The sequence below is a fragment of the Orbicella faveolata genome, unplaced genomic scaffold (assembly GCF_042242905.1).
Source record: "Orbicella faveolata isolate gen_17 unplaced genomic scaffold, um_ofav_v1 contig_46, whole genome shotgun sequence".
Lineage (NCBI taxonomy): Eukaryota > Metazoa > Cnidaria > Anthozoa > Scleractinia > Merulinidae > Orbicella > Orbicella faveolata.
Genome location: NW_028301576.1, coordinates 1,078,226 through 1,102,342, shown reverse-complemented (window position 1 = coordinate 1,102,342; position 24,117 = coordinate 1,078,226). Strand labels below are relative to the sequence as shown.

Sequence of the window (24,117 nt, the reverse complement as noted above, 5' to 3'; positions counted from 1 at the left end):
TTTCAGGGTGGTCCATTTAGGGTAGTCCATGGGTAGTCCATTCAAGTAGTCCATGGACCAGGTCCATCGCGGTAGTCCATGGACTAGGAGTCAGCGAAATGTACCGACCCGCGCAAGCCTTGGCCTTGCTTGGTCATGAAGCTGAACTTCATAACTATGGCTTGGAATTTTGGCTTCTTAGAATACTCAAGTAGTCATTTCCGAGGAATTAAGCCAAAATACGACCAAGGAAAAATTACAAAATAAATTTGTTCAAATTTCCAGTGCTACACACTATGTGTTTTACAGAGTGATGAAGCGTTGTAGGCTTGTGGGTCTACTCAGGTGACAGCGTCTTCCTTAATAGTTGCTTCATGGTTAGATTTTAGTTTAAAACTTTAGACGAGTGGCGTTAATGGCTGATAAAATGTGATTTAACTATAACACCGAAATATCAATGCTTAACAAAGGAGGATATGTAGCGTATGTTGCACTGATCATAATTTTACTGAGAATTGCAAAGAAATGCAAGCCAAGTCGTGTTTTGATGATTGAGTGGTGATATTCATAACATCGTAGTTAGCAACAAAATTTAGTCGAAAGTATGAAAAAAAAGCAAGCTGTAAACCATTATAATTATAAGATGGCTTTAATAATAACGTCGGTATTCACGTGCGCCAATTCCCTATCCAGACCATCCCACCATCCATGCCATTCGTTACTTTTTAGTCGGGATCATCTGCGGTCCCTATCGGGGATCATTTGTGGTCCAATTTGGGAATAATTTGCGGTCCGGGATCATTTGCGGTCCTGGAATCATTTGCGGACCCGTACAGGTCTGCTGTAATGTTTACGCTCGCTATGTCTGATATAAGTCCTGACAAGATTGCAGTTAAAAGTGTCAGGCAGATTTTTAAGTAATGATTCAGTTTTCTTTTTGGCTTTCTAGGTGCAGCAGTTAAGAGTTCTATAGTAACATTTAGTATTATAGTTATTGCTTTACGTCGCTGAGGTAAAAGAAAAACGGAGATAAGAAATGTAGAAGGCTGTATTACGACTGTGTTTAAACTAAGTGTTTATATGGGTATTATATTGTACACATAAGGCGCATAACGAATTGATTTTGCTTTAATTTGAGCAACTAAAATAAAGCGAAACCATTAAGCAATGATTTGTTTCTTTCTTTTCTTCTTCTTTACACCGCACACGTGCCTTAAATTTACAAACCATGAAACAAGTATAGTCTCCATAGCAACAACCCAAGAACATGCGGCGACTGCAGAGATCATGAGTTAAACATTCAGTTATTCCCTGAGACACCACTACTTCGTTACCAAACGACAAACACAATCATCGGCTCTTTTTTTTAAATTCAATATGCGCGAAACTTGACAAAAAACTCATAGAATGCAACAGAGCTGAACCCGTAAATCAACTGAACGCAGCAGAGAGGCAGGCTGGGCACAAGGGACCACTCTATGGACAAGTCGTTGTCAGGGAACGGTAACGCCTTGTTAGGTGAATTAAAATAGATTCACTTTCGTTCGTCCTATAATGTAGACATGTTAATTCTCTTTGCTATTAATCTTATTAGCACGAATGCAAACTGCACAAAGACTGTTTTCTTCTGCAACTGCCAAATACAATCAGTCACCCAAACTGCAATATTGACAATTAAGTATGTTATGTAAGCATGTTATATAACGCTTTACTAGCAGATTTTTACCTTCAGTTTCCTAGTCGATTAAAGGTGCAATTTTCGTTCAGAATACTGATTACGAAAACCAGACGAGCGAGAAATCTTGAGACTTTGAATCAGTTATAAGTACGGGCAAGTTACCTATTAAACTCCCTTTGTAAAGTAGTAGCATGATAAATGAATGTGTCGCATTGAACAAACTGTCTCTACAGGATCCAATGTTTTGTTATTTTCTGTACGTATTAAATTTAAAGTAAGTAATGATTTGATAAGTCAATGTTATTGAGAATTGAGCATGTTATTGAGTTTAACTTTTGAGCAAAAGCCTGTGAGCGCCAGTTTGGACTTTGGAGTTTCGAATTGAACAAGATTTTTATGTACACGTAAATAAAGAAAGTGTTTCAAAATAGAAATGAATGGGAAGAAATATATTCAGAAGTAACCAGAACGCGCACAATCTGGGAAACCTGAACGAGAAATTAAACACTAAATCATGCTAACCTGATACTTTTTCAAAGGGCGTATGTTATGCAGTTAATCCTTTAGGTGCGTGCTTGCTCAACGACGATACATTTCAAATCCTCTCAATGTAGTGGGACATTCCTAAAGCATGATTTACGACCTTTACCCCTAAAGTTGTTATTTGTTCATGTTGATCACGGCATTTTTGGTCATGCTGTCGTCTCGTAAGTACGAGTGATTCAAGATGCGTCAAGCAGGAAATTAGGTATATTATACTAGGGGCTCCATATTGCATGCAAAGTGCTGCCCCAAGTGGTAAGATGGTGGGGACGAGATATGAAGATATCACACGATCTTGGAGATCGTTAGAAAAATATGGTAAATTAATGTCATAGAAATAAGCAACTTTGAAGTTGAATTCTGTTGTCGAGTGACAACAAATAGTTCATTCTGTATCTAGCCAAGGTGGAAATACAATCTGCGAAACCTGAACGAGAAATGAAACACTTACGCAAGATAGCCTGATACTGTTTCAAAGGGCGTATGTTGTGCAATTAATCCTTTGAGTACGTGCTTGCCCAAAGAAGATACAATTCAAATCCTTTCAATGTAGTGGGCCATAACTTAAGTATGATTTACGACCTTTCTCCCAGAAGTTGTTATTTTCTTCGTGTTGATCGTGACTTTTTTAAGCAATGACGTCATACGAAATTGTAACTTAAAGTGAACATGCTCAATTCCCTCGGATAAATGATGTCGCGCACGATTTATCCAGAATTAATTAAACCGAGGAGAACTGGGAACTAAGCCAGTTTCCTTGACAACCGCCATCTTGATCTTGGTAATCAAGTGACATTGGTTATCGGCGACTTGTGGTAACCACAAAGTGTCGGTTAGATTTGAGATCGTGCAAACCGACTGACAGCAGTTTTCTAAAGGATTGAAAAGGTGATTGTCTAAAATCATTATTTTTTTCTCGAGCGCGCGATACATTTCATACCGTAATGACCCGTAATAAAAAGTTCTGGTCTATGCTGTTGTTTACATTTTATTGGGAAACAATAAATCTTCCAACATTGAGTTTCAGAGTTTTTCACAAGCTGCTTTTGACGTGGCTTGTCAATGATGTGGAAATATCTGAAATATATTGTGAGCCTCTCTCTTTCAAAAATGCCAAAGGTCAATCCCCTTTATAAGATACTGATTATTCATTCATACCATTTTTACTCTGAATGCAGAACAGTGAAATGGTCAAAGTGTATATATTGGCCTTACTTCACACAGTTATCATTTTCAAATATTGGCTACTGTTTCAACAACAGGCAGTAAGGACCACGTATGCAAGATGAAATATATGTTTCACTAGTAACGACCGGGGTTATTGCACTTCCAGATTTATGGTATTTGTGCTTTAATATGTCAATATATTGCACTTAACACGTAGTGATTGAACCAAAGCACCATTCAATCCTTGATCATTGAAACGCTGTGTGCATCACATTAAAATGATCCTTTTGGTCATATTTTGCATCAGAAACCAAGTAGACAGAGTAAAAAGCTTATCAGTTGTGCAGATACACAACCACAGCAGCCTTTCCTGGCTGTCAAATAGTATAATATACCATAATTTTAAAGTTTGATAAAAGACATCTAATGAATTGTTTAAAACAGTAGAAACACACGTACTAGATCATACAAGTAACAACTAAATTAATAATAATTATCATAATAAAGTGTATTATCGTTTGTCTCACGATGTAGTCACTTGAGATGTAGATCGCAAAGGTCGGCTGTGATTGTTCCATTGTTCCGGCGAGTAGCTGTTCCCTCAGTGGTCCGCTGTTGTACCGTTGTCCTTTTGTTGTGTTTCTTGATCGTGGGTATCCATGCTTCAGGAATTTCAATTCCACTATCCCTGTTGATGTTGTTAGGGTGAAGTCTTATGTGAATAGCTTCCTTGACCCTACGTGTGTACCAGTGAGGATCTCGATCAATAAACTTGACCTCATTCCAGATAGGAGAGGATCAAAGAACACGACAGGGATATACGACTCGCCCGAACCCAGACCTCCGCCGTTTCTGAACACACCCACGAGACCGGCCACTATCCTATCTGGAATGAGGTCAAGTTTATTGATCGAGATCCTCACTGGTACACACGTAGGGTCAAGGAAGCTATTCACATAAGACTTCATCCTAACAACATCAACAGGGATAGTGGAATTGAAATTCCTGAAGCATGGATACCCACGATCAAGAAACACAACAAAAGGACAACGGTACAACAGCGGACCACTGAGAGAACAGCTACTCGCCGGAACAATGGAACAATAGGAGGATCGAAATACACCAATCACAGCCGACCTTTGTGATATAAATGATACCGTGCAATCAGTCGACCCTATCGCCTGAAGAAGACTAGCAGTAAGCAGTCGAAACGTCGCGATCTACATCTCAAGTGACTACATCGTGAGACAAACGATAATACACTTTATTATTGCATCCACCACGATGAATAACAACAACCTTTTCCTCGACAATAATTATCATGGTAATTTTATTAAATTCTCACATGAGTACTTTTATATGTTTCAGTGATGTGCCTTTCATGTCTTAGAAGAAAAAAAATTTGCTGGAAATTATACTTGAATATTGAACTGAATGCAAAACATTCCCTCTTAAATAATTCCCTCCTAAACAACTTGATTTAAATTATTAACTAGACCACTGACCACCTTCCCCATTAACGTGCACTGGAACTTTAAATTATTGATGTTTCTTTAAGCTGCTTGTGAATTATGTGTTATTTACCATTATGGTTGTGACTTCAAACTGCAGTGACTGGATCCCTTAACCTTAAAGATGCAGACATGGCTAAGTAGCTAACAACTATAAGATGGGGAACACAAGCTACTTCTTTTTGTGCTATTTAGGCGTTTTGAGTTTATTACATTGAATTACAACCGACGTCAACTGAATCAACAGAAAGGATTTCGCTTCCTCCAGTTACTCCTCCAGAACTTACGAAATGGTAGTTAAATATCATCGCCTGTGCATGCATAGTACTTAAGGCTCTTGTTAAGTGTCCCCAATTAGTCCGGTAAGGCTAAATAGAGTTGACACTTAAATAAAGAATGTTATCTTTATATCTTATATTGCATTCCGTGCTGTTTGTTGGTCACTCGGTCATCTCGTGACTACAAATCATTAAAGACACGTCAAGTAAGGATATAGGTATAGTATATATAGTTTACGTCTAGAAAGTGCGGCGTACGGGGTTTTATTCACGAGTTGTTTGTGTCAAAAACCCGAATGAGCGAGGTACGAGCGAGTAAGGGCTTTTGACACAAACAACGAGTGAATAAAACCCCGTACGCCGCACTTTCTATGTCGTGAGCTGTTTATTACACATAACAAGATAATTTTCATTGAAATAGTTTTCTAAACGCAAATTAGAAACAAAAACTAACAATGCAAATTTAATAGCGATGGAAAATATCGCAGTACATGTACATCAAGGAATAAAGTGCTGAACGGAAAACTGTCTTACAAAAGTTTTTTTTTTTTAACCTAAGTACGAAATCAATAAATAGAATAAAGTCTCATTTAGTCAATGTCAGATTCAATAACAAAGTGACGTGCTTTATTGGACCTTGGAGAATGCAAGGACAAAGCGAGACTTTCTTTCAAGGCATTTACAGAAATGTTAAAAGTTCCCTCCTGAATTCAAGCACCTTGGAAAAGAGCCAAGGGCTGCTGTGTTGTCGACTCCTGTACTGTAATAGTTTTAGTTGCATTCAGAGTCAAAGCATTGGAAATACCTACTTGGTATTCCGATGGCCCTGGCACTCCGGGATATCCACTCAGAATGTTGGAAATATTTTTTTGTTGCCGCTCCGACAGAGTGCTGTAGTTGTTCAGACTTACAAGAGTGCTGTACGTTCTTGTGCCCAGATATTTGCATGATGTGCGTTGGCGGTACTCCTTCATCATTCAGTTTCTGGATCATCCTTTTCCTTCCGCTATGATTGGTGAGATTTTTAGCATCTAATCCAGCTTTTTCTGCCGTTGTTTTCATAAGTGATTTGATTTTGTTAACTCCCATGGGAGCTGACGTGAATCAAGGTTTTGTGTTAACGGCTTTTGTAGTGTGATTGATTGCTAAATAAAACGGACTATCCGGAGTCTTCAGCTCAGCTGGTCTTTTAGAAGCATAGAGGTCATAAGCCCGGACAGGATCTCTTTCACTACCAACGACAGCAAACATTTTTGGCTTTACAGTACGAGAGTCTTTTGGATTAGCGCCTGTTCGTGTCTTCGTCTGTCTTTCGTTATACTCTAGAAATGCTGTTCCGTCCGCTGTTTCTTTTCTTTCAACATCGCCCCATCTCATGTCCCTGTGCTCTTGACAACCCCTCAATCCAAAGAACTGTGTGTTGTTTAACCATATAGTGTTAATAAGAGCCTCTGATGAAGAGCAACCGAGTAGATCTTGGCCATACAGAATATCAACTTCTTCGTCTGTTAGCATACGCGCAGCGTTTGGTTTATTTCCTTTCCCTTCTCTCTTTAGTTCCTTTTGCTTTGCGACTAGCGCTTCTTTAGTCTTTCGGAACTCCTTTCCTTCCATAATAGTTGAGGAATAGTCTTTCTTTCTTAAATAACGATCAAAGCTTGAAACAAAAGACCTGAGCGATGTGGGTTCGTATTGTTCTCCGTCTTTCATTCGAACTTGAAGTAGAAAATTGGCGATTAACACGTCGAGATCTCTCAGCTCGTTCCTTGAAACTAAAAATTTTTTTGAGCAACGAAACATCTCTGTGTGTTTTGCTTAATGTGTTCTTGTTTTCTTGATGCTGTACAAACTCCTCTAGTGAACAACCAACCGACACAAATCTAGAGCTTTCCTCCGCCTTCGCCATTTTCGCAGGAAAAATTTGGAGGAGGCGCCGCTAAAAAGCCGCCAAATCTGGAAAGCTATTTGAATGTAAACGATGTACGATTGTGATTGGCTCGGAAAGGCCTTTACGCTATCGTTGATTGGTTATACTTCGACACGTGAAAGAGCTGTACGCCATTCTGAATGGCTGTATAGGTATTTTTCACATGTGAAAATAAAGCGTATAGATTTCTACAAATGAGCTTTACGGTATAAAATTCTCGTGTTAAGTGTAATAAATAACGCTATATTAGCGCATTATTACTTTCACGTGCCAGTCGATTCAAGGTGCAACTTGTGTTCAGAACACTGCGTAGCAAAACCAAACGAGTGAGAGTTCTTGGGACTTAGAGCCAATTGTAAGTATGTGGTTACCTGTTAAACTCCCCTTGTAAATTTATCAAAATAATTTTAGAACTCGTGTTGAACCAATGCGAGTATGATAATGAATGTGTCGCATTGAACAAACTGTGTCTCTACGTGATCCAGTTATTTTTATGTATTTAATTGAAAGTAAGTATTGATTTGATCAGTCAGTGTTATTAACGATGTAAATTCAAGTGGTTTCATACGCTTTGTTTTAGTTAGATTTTTAAGTTTTTGTAAGTCGACTCAATAGATGTTCAAGCTGGAGGCTTGACAAGCCTTATTTGTTCGAAATGAAATGAAGTATCTATCTACATGTCTATCTACCTGGGATCGAAACAGCAAATTCTAAGTCTTTAAATTCTAAAAAATCTCATACTCAAAATTGATTTGCCTGTCAAAGGAGAATGAGTTCAGTAAATTGCTAGTTGCAATTTGCAGTAGTCGGCAAACTTCTATATTTTTGCTCTTGTGCAACTTAATTTTGTCGCAGAGTGTTTGGCAAAAGCCTCATTATTATGATTTGCTTCCCCCGTAGAAAAAGCAGTGTTTGGGAGCGCAAACGTTTCACCCTCTTTAAAGATCCGCCTTGTTATCGTAGCCATTGGGAGAAAAGTTTTCACTTTTAACAACATTTTTCCTCTGGTGATCGTTCACTCGTTTCGTCTGACGAACATTTTTAATTTTGTATTGCTGTTTTCTGAGGAAATGAGATTTGACTTCTTCTAGCTACAAGGGTGTGAACCGATAGAAAGCAGTGTGAAACAATGCGTCACTGTTTACGCCAGAGTGGAGCCAGTGCCGGAAAAATGAGCAACATTCTCTCAAGGAAAGCTCCAAACAACGTCAAACAGGGTAATCTGAACGTAAATCAGACTTTCTTTTGTGCTCCTGATTGTAAATTTAAACATTGGAAAATAACGGGAAGGTACATCAACTTTCCTTGTCACAGGATCCTAAGTTTACTAAAAGGAAACTCTAGATGCTGAGTTGACCCTTATTTTTCCCGTTTCGTGCTTAATTCGTGATAACAGAGTCATTTATTATTAGGAATATGAGGAGATAAAAATCTTTTCACTCGCTTAGTTTAACTTTTCAGAACAAGGCTGTGAGCCCCAGTGAAGACTTTGGAGTATCGAATTGATCAAGACTTTTATGCACACGTAAATAAGAAGTGTTTCAAAACAGAAATGGGCGGGAAGAAATATACTCAGAAGTAACTACAGTGCATACAATCTGGGAAACCTGAACGAGAAATTAATCAAACCTGATACTTTTTCAAAGGGCGTATGTCATGCAATTAATTCTTTGAGCGCGTGCTTGCCCATGGAGGATACATGCAAAATCCTCTCAGTGTAGTGGGCCATTCCTAAAGTATGATTTAAGACCTTTGTCCCGGCCTGAAGCTGTTATTTTGTTCATATTGATCACGGCGTTTTTAGTCATGCGCTCATCTCGTGACCACAAGTCATTCAAAATGCGTCAAGTACGTATATTATACTAGGGGTACCATATTGCAAGTGAAGTGCTGCCCCATTTAGTAAGATGATGGAAGTACGATATGAAGATATCACATGATGTTGGAATTTGTTGGTAAAATATGGTAAATTAATGTCATCGAAATAAGCAAGTTTGAAGTTGAATTCCATTTTCGAGTGGCATCAATTAGTTCACTGTGTATCCAGCCAATGTCGAATTTTTTTTTACAGTTGACGGAACTGTACTCTGAAGCCAAGCAAAAACTGTGAACCAAGTAATGGCAATATAAATGTCGTCTATTTTTCTTCATCAGTGGAAATATTCGACTCAGTCGACATGGCACGGAGTTTGTTTACGATAAATGAGCACGCGATTGCAAATGTTAGCTGATATTGGTGCTTTCAGCTTAGAATACTGTATACCAAAAAGATTATTCTTTTACTTATTTAATAGCTTTAAAGTAAAAGTGAAAATACTTAGCGTGAAGTTTAATGTAATTATCGTATTCCCATGAAACTTGTGAGTCTCGACAAACTGGCGCCGTTACGCGACGCATTAAGCAAGTTCCCTGTTAAACCCCCTTTGTAAATTTTTTTAAAGCCACACAAACTGTCTGTAAGTGATACAATGTTTTAGTATCTTATACATCAAGTTTAATATGAGAAAATATTTTTGTGGTTAGATCTTAGAGTCCCTATAAGTAAACTCATCAACTGTTTAAGCTGGAGGCATGAGATAGCACGGCGCATGCGCAATGGGTGGGCATTGGTGGGCATGTGATCTCCTGCCCCCTTGGTCATGTAATAGAATCTCAATCAAACTTCAACTTACAGGTAAGTCTCGTTTAATTTTCCAATTCCATCACATGACCGGGGGCTAGGAGATCCTATGAGACTTTATCTTTTTTTTTTTTTTTTTTTTTTTTTTAAAACAGGGTGACCCCTTCAGTCGCAGGACTGGTATCAACGGGGGCCCTGTATAACGTAAAATAAAAAGAGCATGTATAAATAATATATATCTATAAAAAACTAACTACTTTAAAAGATACGCTGAAATGTTTAAAAAATTAAAAAGCTTAAAAAGGTAATAGCGTTCTCATAAAAATTGGATATCGAATTAAAAATGTTCTAAAAAATAACCTAAGAAAAAAAAATCGGAGATAGCCTTGAAACGTTCCTTAGGTGGCAAAATCTTTATGTTCGTTGGAAGGCTATTAAATGTGCATGCACCATAATAATAAAAAGACTTTTTAGCGACATCTAAATGAAATTTGGGAAGTATAATGTCAGTGATTGACGATCTAGTGCATCTGTTTAAAACATGTTGGTTGTCGCTCTGGCAGCGTAACAGGAAATAGTCTTTAAAGTATAGAGGAACTTCTCCGACCAAGCACCTGTTAACTAACAGTGCACAGTGCTTTTCCATGGTTTTTGTAAGAGGCAGCCAGCGTAGGTTCTCGAGTATTGTTTCCGTGGCTATGTCAGGTTTAAAACCGTATACGATTTTCGCAGCTCGTCGTTGCAGGCGTTCAAGAGTCTTTCTGTTAGTGCTTCCCAGAGGGCAAAAGCACGTATCACAATAGCTTAATATCGGTAGCACCGTGGACAAATAGATCTTATTTGCTGCTTCCGTGGTTAAACAACCTCGTAATCGTGACAGGAGGCCAAGTCTGCTGGCAACTTTTGACCTTAAATAGCTTATGTGATCGTTGAAAGATAAACACTCATCTAGCAAGACTCCTAGGTACTTGAACGACTTTACTTGATTGACTTCCTTTCCTTCCGTGCAAAGCGGACTATGAGATTCAGATCTGACTAGCCTCTGCCGAGTTCCAAATAAAACATACTCAGTTTTCTTTAGGTTGAGGAAAAGACCGTTCACTGTTAACCAGTTAGAGACGTTATTGAGATCAAGGCTTAAGTTCAGCTGTAGTTGGTCAACGTTTGAAGCAGCAGTAAAAATAACGGTATCGTCGGCATATAACATAACACTAGACAGACCAACGGCCAAATGAAGATCGTTTATGTAAAGAATAAACAAGAGAGGCCCTAACACGGAACCTTGAGGTACTCCGCTACTGATGTTGGCGGCAGAAGAAAGGTGATTTTCAATGGACACTCTCTGAGTCCTGTTAGTGAGATAGCTCTCAAACCACGAGAGAGGCTGGTCTTGAATTCCATATCTGTACAACTTGTTTAAAAGACCGTCATGAGGAACAGTATCGAGAGCCTTTTTCAGGTCAATAAACACTGCCCCCGTCAATAGCCCTTTGTCCATATGACCACGAATTTTATCTGTAAGGAAGGTAACGGCCAACTGAGTTGAATGATTTGCGCGAAACCCCGATTGATAAGGCGAGAGAAGAGAGTTTTCTGATAGGTAGCTATGTAGCTGATGGAAGACAGCTTTCTCCAGAATTTTCGACAAGATCGGTAAAATTGATATAGGCCTGTAATTGTCCAGATCATCTTTGTTTCCAGATTTGAAGCTCTAACACAACCACACCAAACACAATATAGCCATACATGGACCTATATAACAACAGCATAATCGAGGTTTTATTCAACCTAACAAATCAATCTAAAAAGTCTTGTCACATTTAGCCCATAATGGTCAATAAATGACACTGGCGTAAACAGTACAACACATAATTTATGTTGTCCAACGAACAGCAACATGAACACTTATGGCTAAGTATTTGAGGTCTAAGGCTGCAGGTGTTTTTAATTTGAGTAATGTTTCACTCTCTGCAACCGGTTACAATTGTTTATCAAGGCAAATGTACTTATAATTGAAGGACCGTTTCAGCAAAATTAGGTTGTTGGACTATTGGTTTGTGGTAGAACTTGTGAAAGGTAGGTGCCAAACCCCATCCAGCAGTAGCTAGTATAACGTCCGACAGGACATCTCTCTCTTTCGCTTTGGATGAGGAAGCTGCTCTGGTACCGTGGGCTGTAAATTGGCTGGTATCAATCCTACTGATTTAAGTCCGGACTTAGTCCACCTAGAAATAGTGTCCCTGGAGACTCCTTTATGTGGCTGTATGAAGCTGATAAACAGTTTCCTTTCTGTGTCTCTCAGAGGCTCTGTTTTCTTGAGGTACTCTTTCAGTGTCAGGAGAGGACAGAGAGTATTATCGGGCTGATAACTGCCTATATCAATGCTACTTTCCTTCTTATTGGGTTTACTGGTCTTAATATGGTCTAAGAGTTCAAAACTACACGACTGAGATGACATGTTCATGCCGTCCAGGTTCAACAGGTGGATGGATTGTCCTCGTTGCCCCGTAGCGAGCAAGAGTAGTATAAGTAGCTTTATCGTTAAATCCTTTAAAGAGAGCTGTTCTAATGGCCATAGAGACTTGAGGTATTTAATTACTGTAGCAACATCCCAGATTGTTTTGTATTTGGGTTGTGGTTTCCGTGTCTCGTATATTCCATTTAAGAACCGGGTAACTAGTTGATGGGAGCCAAAGGGGTGGGAACCTCTAATATTGAGGATCGATGACAAGGCAGATCTTGCAGTGTTTATCGTGGAGTAACTTAATCCTTGATTGTATAAATACATTAGGAATTGAAGAGCTTCACTTATCTGGGGAGAACTGTGATCGATTTTCCTTTCACAACAAAATGCCAGCCATTTTTCCACATAGGTTTTGAACTGGTTTTGAGTTCCTTTCCTCCAGGAAGCCATGAGGATGTTGGTAATGTCTGGAGAAAGGTTTTGCTGTGCGAAGGAGTTCCTGATAAAGGACAGACCATCAAGTACAGGCTCTTGTGTAGCGGGTGTGGCTCCTTGAAGTGGGCATGGCATAGCAGGTTTGCTGATGGTTTGAAGATCCACGGTTGACTGTATAACAGTTGGAGAACAAGTGGGAACCACGTCTGTGTTGGCCACACAGGGATCAGTAGTATTCCCTGTGCCTTGTCTTGTAAAATTTTTTGCACACACCTTGGAATCAGATTGAAAGGTGGAAATGCAAAAAAGTTAAAATTACTCCAATCTATGGAGAATGCATCAACATAGGTGCATCCTGGGTTTGGTTTCCAGGAGCAATAAACATCCAATGGGTTATTAAGCCTACTGGCAAACAGATCAATGTTTAACTCTGGATACACTGAAAGTATCTCTTGAAAGTACTCTTTGCTTAGTGACCACTCATGCTTGTCTAAAAACTTACCAGATTTATTGTCAGCACTAGTGTTGAGCTTTCCAGCTATGTGTACTGCTGACACCCAGATATTCTTATTTATACATCAAGTCCACAATGCTTTGGCTAAATTATTTAGCTGGGGTGACTTGCTGCCACCCATGTTGGTTATGTAGACAACAGTAGTTGTGTTGTCAATCTGTAGTTCGACATGAGTGTTACTAGTGGTGTGGCAAAAAGCCTTAAGAGCAAAGAATGCAGCCTGCAATTCTAGAATATTAATGTGGTTGGTGGTCTCAGCATCTGTCCATCTTCCACCTATTTCCTGATTCCCGAGAACTGCCCCCCAACCTTTTTTGGAAGCATCTGTTTTTATAACCATGCTGGGATTGGGTCGTACAATATCTCGTTGTACAGTACGCATATTTGCAATCCACCATTTCAGCTCAGCTATGGAGTTCCTCATTAGTTGCATATGGGATTTGTAGTTCCCTTTGTTAATTTTCAGTGCTTGGATTTTGTCAGACTCCAGTGAACGGTAATGTAGTGGCCCATATTGGGCTCCAGGGAAATTGGATACTATGAGCCCTATCACTTCGGCAACTTCTGTTATCGTAGGATTGTGTTTAGTAAGTAAATGTTGACAAGCTGTAACTACTTTCTGGATTTTGCTTTCAGTAGGAGTTACTGTAATATCATTTGAATCAAGGACAAACCCCAGAAATGTAAGTCGCTGAGTAGGGATTATAACTGATTTGGTAGGATGTAAGTGAAACCCTACTTTCTTAAATAGCGAAGCTGTGACTTTAATATTTTCAAGGCACGCCGATGATGTGTCACCTTGTAAGTAAGAATCATCAATGTAGCCTAGGCTCAGATACCCTAGGTTGTGCAGTGTGGCATAAACTGGTTTAAGGAGTTTAGTAAAAACTCGTGGTGCACAACTGAGTCCATTTGCCATGCATGTACACTGGTAAAGTGTACCATTAAATATAAATTTCAGGTATTTTGGGTGTGCATGAAAAATGGGTATTGTGTAATAGGCATCTTTTAGATCAATTGAGGCCATGAAGCATCCAGGCTTCATCATTTTCACTGCCATTTCTAAGGTATCCATTTTAAAATGGTGGTACTGAACAAATTCACTGAAAGCCCGTAAATTGAGTATCTTGACCACACATTATCTTGCTCTGGCCTTAAGCCTGGAGTGAATTCTATTTTCACTCCCGTAACAAATTCTAAAATTGTGGGGTCTGATGTTATGGGCCGCCATTCAGACAAGGCGCTGACAATTTGGCCCGCTCGAAAGCGCGGCTGATTGTTAAATAAAGCATGTAGTTCAGTATCTTTACTAATAGTAGTTGTTTGTTTTCTACATACCTTTGTTGCGGCCGTAATCGGCATTAATTTTGTTTCGTGTCTCCCTCCTTCTTGAATTTTGATCATGGGGGACGGCCTTTGGATAAAAAATCATTCCTTGGCCGTTGGTACGGCTGGTATCGCCGATTGCCTTGACACCCCTGATTGCGCTGGGAGCTCGAGCTGTATTTCCTGCCGTGAGCTCGCGCTTGTGGTGGCCTGACTTTCTTGGCCAGTTTGTTGGCATCGGAAATATCCTTTTTTAGTTTGGATAGATCCCCAAACAAGTACTCTGAGGTAGGAGGGATTGTAGTAGAAGTACAGAGGGCCGAGTAGTCGCGATGTAGGTCTTTCTTCATCGCCAGGCGCCTCGACGCATTCATATCATGAAAGCATTGCATGGCCAATGTTGTGGCATCTGTCAATGTTGACACTACTGCTTTGTCCTTCGCTTTGGCGTCTTTATCTTCTTGTTCGAGCATCAAATTAGTCGCTTTGATCATAGCAACAATGGAGGCAACAAGTGCGTTCTGTGACTTTTGCGATTTTGAGTCACTGGTGCGAACTTGGGCGGGAATTGGACTCCAGATAAATGGATTCACTCTTGGGGTTCGTAAACCCTCGACATTTCCGGGCCGTGGATATTTCTCAATTTTAGTTTGGACTTTGTCCTCCTGTAGTTTATCCTTGAGGAGTCCGTCCATGAACTTTACAAGCCCTTCATCCACTTCATCTCCCGTTTTTTCACTGATGTCGAGTTCCTGGACTATTTCGGCAAGCAGTTTGCTACCTGAGGCCTTTTCTGTTGGCTTATTGCCGATATACCCAGGCGACCGTTCGCCCACGCCTGCAGCGGTTAATTCTTCGTCGTCCTGTTCTAAATCAACCCACGTGATAACGAGACGACAACAGTTTGGGCTAAAAAATGTTTATTGGACAGTCTGAATAAAACGGGACCCTACTGTACAATAAACCAAAAACTGGGAGTGGAGGGTGGGTCGAGCTTACGTCTCCACTCCGGATATCAAGACAACTGACACGAAATCGAGAACATTAACTGATATACTGAAATCTCTCACTGGTTAATTAACTATCATTAACTAGTTAATGATTTCTACATTATCATCCCGTTCATCCTCGTAAACGGGTTCCACCAAAGGAGCGACTGTTTCTTTAAGGTCTTTCAACTCAGTCAACACTGACTTGAACATTTCAACGAGAGTTGGTTCCTTTGAGCTGCCAGTCAAGCCCGCGCTCGTATCATCATTCTTGTCGGTCGCCGCCATTTCTATGAAGCTTGTCGGCGGATCAGTTTTGCTTGTCCAACTGCGTTGGAACGCTAGCTTTCGTTTCAATAACTACCAACTACGTTGGTGTTATGTTATTTCTGTTACGGCCCAGTAGTTTTTCCGACTGCGTTGGAAATAGGCCGAGCTTTTGTAAAATTTATCGGGCGATCGTCGATCTTCGATGTTTTTCGCGCTTCAACGCACGCGCAATGACTCGCGCGTGCGCCGTGCTATCTCATGCGATCTCCTAGCCCCCGGTCATGTGATGGAATCGGGGACGGAGACCGTAGGTCTTGGGATACGCGCACCTATGATATGTGACAACTTTTCAATTTTTAGAACAAATTGCGCCATCCTGACGTCATATATCCGCGTGGATCCACGCACATGTCGGGGGCTCTCGCGTGGATGTTGTCACGTTGCGTCATCAAATGGTGAGAGTTGCGAGATTCTCTTGCAGATTTTTCACAGCGATGGCAGGGAATAAGGCAGGAAATAAGACCCAGGGCTATTATATGTAGTTTTATGCTCTAAGCTAATGGAAAAGGTGATTTTTTCAGGGTCGAAAACATGACTTCGATTTCGCGCTGTGAATGAATGCTCGCGCTAGTTGTACGCGTAAGCATTTGCGCTTGTTCTATAGAGAAAAGTTATGTAGGAAAACTCTTTACTCTGATATCGAGTTAATTTGTGAGTTTCCCAAACAATGCTTAATCATAACAAAACCCTGTTTTGATAGTTTCTTATTGTTTCTGTTTGTTTGGCGAGTTTGCAAAAGTTTTTTAAAGGAAGTCTGACTGGTACAAGTAGCTCATTTGCATAGTGCAGCGCGTGCACTTTCAAGTCCGAGTCGGTGTTTTCAACTGTCAACAAATCTTGACAAAGATTTCTTTCGCTGTCTTTTGTGCCGAGATGCTGCAACAATTTCCGTCAACGCCGAAAGGCTACCAACATCATGAGTGTTTCTTTAACATAGTGAAATTTTACACTGCGAAAGTAAAATAGACAAGGAGTTTTGATAACCCAACCAACAAAAATCGAAATCTTTATTCGAGTACCGTGACTATTCGAGTTGATTAAAGAAAGCTGATTATTTCTGCTGTAGTCGCATATTTTCAGCTAAGCTTTTAATATGTTCTCAAACATTTATCAACCTTAAACATATTTAAAAACTAGAGATACATGAGTTCGATGTACTTTCCCACTCGAAAGTGGAGAAGTCCAACGGCGTCGACAAAATCGGGATCGGACCGGACCGGATCACGGATCGGATCACGGATCGGATCAAGGAAAAAAATTCAAAATTTTGTTGAGCAAATTGCACTAGAGTGACTACTGTGAGCAGAACGTTTTATTTAATTCAGGTGTGATATTCCTCTATTCTTTTATAATATCAAGCAAACTGGGAGCTGGTCACAGATGAATTTTTTTCAGGCTGTTGGGTTTTGATTGCGATGATCAATCATGTCTTCATATCTTTCTGCGCAGTTGAGATAAATGCTATTTCGTGTATTCACTTGCATCAAAGGTAAACTGTCATAAAACGAGTCAGTATGGTAATAATAGGACGAACATATGAATAGAAATACAAAAACTAAAAACACTAAAAAAATTAAACACCTGATGATTTCAAGCAATTTCCGTTTTTGAGACAAGTCTATACTTTTACAAGATTGTGAGTTTGGAAAACGATATTTCGCACTGGAATAAAACGAAACAAACCATTTGTATTTCAAGGAAATATAGCTGGTTTACAAAAAATTCTAGGAATAACATCGATAGTGTGAACGATAACGCAACCCGAGAATAAACAACATCTTAGGAGTTACGTCACGATTTTTAGAGTTATTTTTAGGATCGTAAAGAGTTGCCTTTAAATAGAATAAAACCTTAAAATGATCGTGTTCTAGGATAGAAAACACTTAAGAGGCAAGAACAAATCAAAACGGAATGAGGATCGTTAAGGATGGCAAAGATTAACGGGGACTCCAGATGACGAACTTGAAAAACTAGGCTAGTTTTTTTCAAGATGTGCAAATCGTGACGTAGCTCCTTCAAAGCAAGTCATGTCCTTAAGCTTTCGTACGTAAGTTTTCTCATTAACTGTAACGCCAACTTTAACGCTCACATCTGACACGAAAATGTAGCCGAGAATTAGCCACTGATAACAATTTCAAAAACGAGAATGGGAGGTTCACGCAAGCTTCGAGCCAACTAACGTTCAAATATAACTACATCTGCCTGTTCATTACAATTTAAATTCGTCGTAAATTAAGCGTTTATGTGGCTTTTTAAATGACCTCTTGTCATTCTCTGTAATTAACATGTCATTTCGTCAAATTCGGGATTCTTATTTTCATTTAACATATTTTAGTTTTCCACTTTTATTTTTTATTTATTATTATCTTATAAACGGTTTGATTTTTGTTTTTGATTTTTTTTCTTTAAAACTTTGTTGTTTTTTTCCTGTGATCCGATCCGTGATCCGATCCGTGATCCGATCCGTGATCCGATCCGTGATCCGATCCGTGATCCGATCCGTGATCCGATCCGTGATCCGATCCGTGATCCGATCCGTGATCCGATCCGTGATCCGGTCCGTGATCCGATCCGTGATCCGATCCGGTCCGATCCAGATTTTGTCGACGCCGGAAGTCCAATTTGTCATGTTTTACTGACTGTACAAAATACGCATCAGCGGGCGCTCTTATTCATCGACAACAGTCAATTTATTGGATTTTTACACAAACAAAACTGAGCAGCATCTACAGACATAAACTTCATTGTCGCTTATTGGGCCTTGATAAAACATCAAGCGTTGCTTACAATTCAGGCGAAACTCAAACTTGCAATTATTTTCTTTTTTACTGTTCGGTCGAGATAGACTCTGGCGAAATCCTCCCAAGCGTGTGGTAAGAGGAGTGAAACTTTGAAGTCCTGAAACGCTGATATATCCAAATATATCCAACTAGTGTTTTGCTGTGTTTTGGAAAAGCTGTTAATCTTCAACATATGTGAAACTTAGAGTGGAGTAATGAGGAGCCCTTGTAAAAGAACCTGTGGAACACAACTTGGTCAGTGATATAAAGTGGAACATAACTAATTTTGACACTGTCTTACTTCACTCAAACTGGAGCAGCTTACGTCGAAAACACTGAAGCAAAATTCCAACAGACATGAAAGTATTGAGTTGTGGGCCAAAAGCATCAAACATTTCGGGAATTTCGGACGCCATTTCCCCGCGCTACATCCGCAAAAATCCTCGCAGCTTGTACGCGCGTGTGCCGCACGGGATAACGCAATTTGTTCTAAAAATGGAAAAATTGTCCCATATCATAGGGACAGCCCCAATACTAGAAATGGCGCGCGCTTACGGTCTCCGTCCCCGATTATGGCTCCTGATGGTTGTTAAGTCTTGAAATACTTCTCTCTCAAGAGATATAAAAATTTGGTTGCGTTTTTCACCGGGCGCTTTGAAAAACGCCACCAAAATCTGAGAATTTTCGCTGAAATTCCAACTAATTTGCATATTGCCTCGCGAAAAAAAAACACTGACACGGCCTGTCAGCCTGTCGATTGGGCGATGGGAAGCGAAACATTTTAGCGATTGCCTTAGTTTGTGAACGGGTTTATCGAAACATGTCTATAAGCTCGTTTACACTATACAGACACTATTTTAGTGCTACCCTCTTTAAATAAAGTCTTTATTTACTTACTTACTTACTTACTTACTTACTTACTTACTTACTTACTTACTTACTTACTTACTTACTTACATGGGTGCACTTTTATGCTATAAAAGTAATATACAGACTTAGGCCAGCCTAAAAGCGTAGCTCCTGGGGAGGGTTATTCAGAGCCCGATTAAGCTAACCCGGAAAAGGTAGAATTTTGATTTGAGTTTTATAGGCTTTGTGATGAGGTTTTCTGTATATTGTTTGGTCTTCTGTTTTAATTTTTAATAATCGCCATATACACAAAAAAAAGCAGTAAAAATTATTTGTATAGAAGAAAAAGTTATGATTCGGTTAACTTTTAATCCTAGGTTAGCGTTAAGTTGCGAGCCTTCACTCATTGCAGTCATTTTAATTTTTCGCTATTATTTTTTTTGTTTGTTTCGTTTTTTTTTTTTTTTTGTAATGTTTTTGTTTTTGTTCGTTGTTGGTATATTCCGAGCTGATATCAGTTTCTTTTCCATGTTCCTGGTTTTATCGACGGCCGAATGAATTTAAATGTATCTGAATTTTTTAAATGACTTGATTGCAAAAATGCTATTTGAAAATAAGGTACAGGTTATGTTTTCGTTTTGCCGTCAGTTTCCACCTTATTACGGCGCTTAAGTGTGTCACTTTGTTCATGGCTTGAGGCTTCTAATTCGACCTGAACCGATTTCGTTTTCAAAGAAACTCCTAAGCTTGATTAAACAAGTGAGAGTTAGAATTGCAGTGAGCTTACGCTTGAACCATGAACTCTTTACATTTTTCTCTTTTGTGTGCTTTTATACCTCTTGTTTATGTAATAAGCGCTCTTCCTCATGAGCAAAGGAAGGGTTTTTACAATATGGTCTTGTTTTATAACGTAGCCACGGAAACACTTGCACCTTACAGAAATATCGAGCATCTATCTTTATACAAGCATTAATTAATGTAACATTTCTTATTTTTTCACAGTTACGGCTGAAAAATGCATCGCACAAAGAATCAAGTTTTCCTTGTCGTTGCCTTCCTCTGCACCATTGTTTGCAGCTATGTGCAATGTGGTAAGTCTGAGAGTGCTCTGTTCAAAGGGATAGGACACCTTTCAACAACAAGAAAATTTGTACCCAAGGTTTATAAAAAATGTAGTAAGCTTGAACTTTGCTAAATGTGGCGGGCTTTATTTTCTTTCCAAGTTGGGAAGTCTGGTTTGACCAGGAAAGCTTTTAGACGAGCAATCATAACGAGAACTGACAATAGCGAAAATCTCATCTGACTCGATATCAACAACTGGAGCAATACTATTCCTTTATCGGCCTTTCAGAAATTGCATTTCTGGTAGTTTGGACAGACAGGATAAAACAAAATTAGCAACACATCTGAAATGAATTTTTTCTCTCTCACTTTCCCTTTTTAGGTTATGTTTCTTTGGGATGCTTTAAGGATACTGGAAATCGTGCAATTCCACCACTGGAAGGAAAGGATCAGATCTTGGACAAACATTACTGGCATCGAGAGAACCCCATTGCCAAATGCGCCGTGGCTTCAATGAAAAGGGGATACAAGATGTTTGCAGTTCAGAATGGTGGCTGGTGTGCCGCTAGCAAGATTGCGCCAAAGACCTTCGACAAGTACGGAAAATCTTCAGCTTGTAAGAGTGACGGTGAAGGAGGACCATGGGCCAATCACGTTTACTTGACCAAAGGTACAGTATGACTTCTGTCATTGAGCACATCATATAACTGCCATTCAAAGCACTGAGCTCGATCCAAATAGATTGTCGTTTTTTGCTACATGTCCAGAAATGCGTGCAGTAAAGGAATTGGCCAATTTGACGAAATTTCGTCACAGTGAGTCAATGTTCATGAATTTGACGAGTTTGATCTGCATTGTTTCACCGGCCTTTTTAACCGAGTTTTACATCGAATACTTAGATATTCTAATTACCCCCAAAAGCATTTCTTAAGTTTCTTGAGTATGATGTTATTGTCCGACAAACAGGATATTGTGTTAACGTTAACTTGGCTTAGAGGTTGAAAGTGCGAATTACCTGTTTTGAATACTCGGGCGTTTCGTATCTGCCGTTATTGAATTTCACACTTCCTGTACACCAGTGCGAGTATTTTTGTGAAGTGCTTCTGTTTTGTTGGTTGGTACTGTGTATCCTGGCTTAATATGTGCACTACTAACACTTCTATCGTCTTCCTAAGACCCAATATTAAGATCGATGACCACGCTGTGACGTCATTAATTGGACTGTGGACGTAATTGTGCAAAGTTTTCTTCAACTTTTAACACTATTTGGCAGTTTGCAGGAATTGTCTGGTTAAATTGTCTTACCACTATAAACAACAACAACAACAACAACAACAACAGATTAGTTAATTTGGAGAAAATTTCATTGTTCTTTTGGCAAAGAAGTTTCTGAGGTAGTGATTTAAAATGTTCCTCATAATTCGTGCAAAAGTTCAGTTTTGTCAACCTACGTATAAATATTAAAAAAAAAATGATAAAGGAATTTATAAAACTTTATAAATAGTAAAGGACTTAACAAAACAAATTCATTAAAAATATACACTTCTTATGTAATTTCTTGTGCGTTGTAACTTTCGTTCTTAGGTTATATTTCCGTTGGATGCTATAAGGATACTGGAAGTCGTGCAATCCCAACATTGGAAGGAAAGGATCCCATCCTGGACGGAGCCTACTGGCTTCGAGCTAACCCCATTGCAAAATGCGCCGCGGCTGCAATGAGACGGGGCTTTCACATGTTTGCAGTTCAGAATAGTGGCTGGTGTGCCGCTAGTAAGACTGCGCACCTGACCTTCGACAAGTATGGAACATCTAAGGCTTGTTGGAAAGGAGGCGAAGGAGGGCCTTGGGCCAATGAGGTCTATTTTATTGTTCCATAGTAATTGAGTGGTATTTCAATACCAAAGTTGATGAAGCAATAAAGATTTTCATCAGAGCGTTATATTCCTGTGTAGTGGGTATTCCAGTTAGATATTGCGCTAAATTTATCTTTTAAGTGTATCTTAACTGATTCAAGGGGGGTAGCGCTAATTTACCCACGTACGCACGTGCATCCAGAAAAGCAACTTCCGTAGCTAAATCGATTGGTTTGATAGCCTAATCTCTTACATGAACAGGCTATCATGAAAACAAGATAAGTTTCTCAATACTCATCGTTTTTGCCAAGATTTGAAAACGTGGGAGTGGCATTTCCAAGCCCCTAAAAATGTTCCTTCGGAGAGGGGGGGGAAGGAGAAAAGGGCATGCTTCGCCCTTCTAACTGATAAGTTATCCCAGCTAACCGAGATGAGAAAATGCTAGAATTCGTATCATAACTTGATTTAGTAATTACTCTGGCAGCACGATTTTGTAGTTTTCGAAGTTTCTCACTCGGCTGTCGAGACAAGCCATCCCAAACAACACTGCAGTAATAAAAATGCGGTTCGATAAGACCCTTGTATATTTTAATAGCAGTGTGCCTGGAAATAAAAGATCTCACTCCCTTTTGTGCACCGATACTGGAAGCGACTTTTTTCGAAATTGCGTGTATGTGCTCCTTCCAGGATAGGTTTTAATCGACAGTCAGTTCGTGAGCTGTGCTATGATTAGTTTGGTTTATTTTGACGCCGTCTACACTAATACTGATTTATTTTCTTGTCACTTAAAGGCTGCAATTTTTTACGCGAGCTAATGACCATAAACTCAGTTTTAGCGACATTGCGGCTTAACTAACAAGGCAGTGTGCGTACTGTGCAGAAAGCGAAAGAATGTTTTCGCGGTTTGTTCTATTTTTGAGTTAGGAGTTCCAATGGCTGATAAAAACGTACTTGAACGCTGCGAAGGCGAATTTTCTGGGTTATTTTTAAATTTTGTTAGTAGGGATAACTGCATTATAGATTGCTAAAATTTCTTCTTCTCTTGCGATAGAAAACCAAGCAGCTATTTTGCTGTGAAAGGAGTTAATCGCAAGAGAAATTTCCAGATCCCTGTAGGGATTAATGACGGGGTATATCGGCACTCAAAAATCAGACATAACTTGCCATAGAGAAGACGAATACCCGAAAAAACGGATCCTTTCACTCCCGTGGGGAAAACAACATATTTTGTAAAACTGTAACTATAGACCCAAGGACCACACATAGTATACCGTTTGAAATATATTATTTGTGGGATACCACATCTCATACTAACAGCCATAGAGGAAGGCTCAGTTGGAATTGAAAAGCATTCAAAACGAAAAACTAAATAATAATAATAATAATAATAATAATAATAATTATATAGGGGCGATCTCATGCGCATAAAGTGGTTTTCAGAACGGCCCTGTGGAAAATATTATAAAAACGTAAAAGCTACTCAAACGTAAAAGATACGATATAAATGAAATATGATAAAATTAAGGTATGTGTTCAAGTTTCTTTTTAAAAAGTACAATAGATTCAGTTTCCTGTATTTCAAGACTTAAAAGGTTAAAATCGAGAGCTCCTTGGTATGTGATTTTTTGCCTTGCCCAGTTTGTTTTGGGAGCAGAAAGGTGCAGATTCTTGCGCTGGCGGGTATCATAATGGCGAATGGCATTATTTTGTCTAAAATTAAAAATAAAATCGATGATTTTATGAAGGCATCTAAAAATAAAAACACATCGGTGAAGGTACCGTCTGTGATCTAAGTGCTTCCACTCTAGTTCC

The 24,117-nt window shown here is 39.3% G+C and overlaps 1 protein-coding gene and 2 pseudogenes across 2 annotated transcripts; 1 reads left to right on the top strand and 2 right to left on the bottom strand.

Moving 5' to 3' along the window:
- The first annotated feature begins 7,306 nt into the window (after positions 1–7,306).
- On the top strand, positions 7,307–22,391 carry LOC110068006 (uncharacterized). 2 transcript variants are annotated; one of them, XM_089277401.1, is made up of 4 exons: positions 7,307–7,438; positions 20,393–20,481; positions 20,835–21,122; positions 22,037–22,391. In XM_089277401.1, exons 2-4 carry the CDS (start codon positions 20,406–20,408, stop codon positions 22,327–22,329), a joined length of 657 nt encoding a protein of 218 aa, XP_089133527.1. In that variant the 5' UTR covers positions 7,307–7,438; positions 20,393–20,405; the 3' UTR covers positions 22,330–22,391. The 2 variants fall into 2 exon arrangements, with proteins under 2 accessions (XP_089133527.1, XP_089133528.1); XM_089277402.1 differs by lacking the exon at positions 7,307–7,438 and adding an exon at positions 13,661–13,799.
- LOC149097852 (uncharacterized) lies at positions 11,158–12,872 on the bottom strand (annotated as a pseudogene).
- Positions 14,321–15,908, bottom strand: LOC110068003 (uncharacterized; annotated as a pseudogene).
- Positions 22,392–24,117: the final 1,726 nt, after the last annotated feature.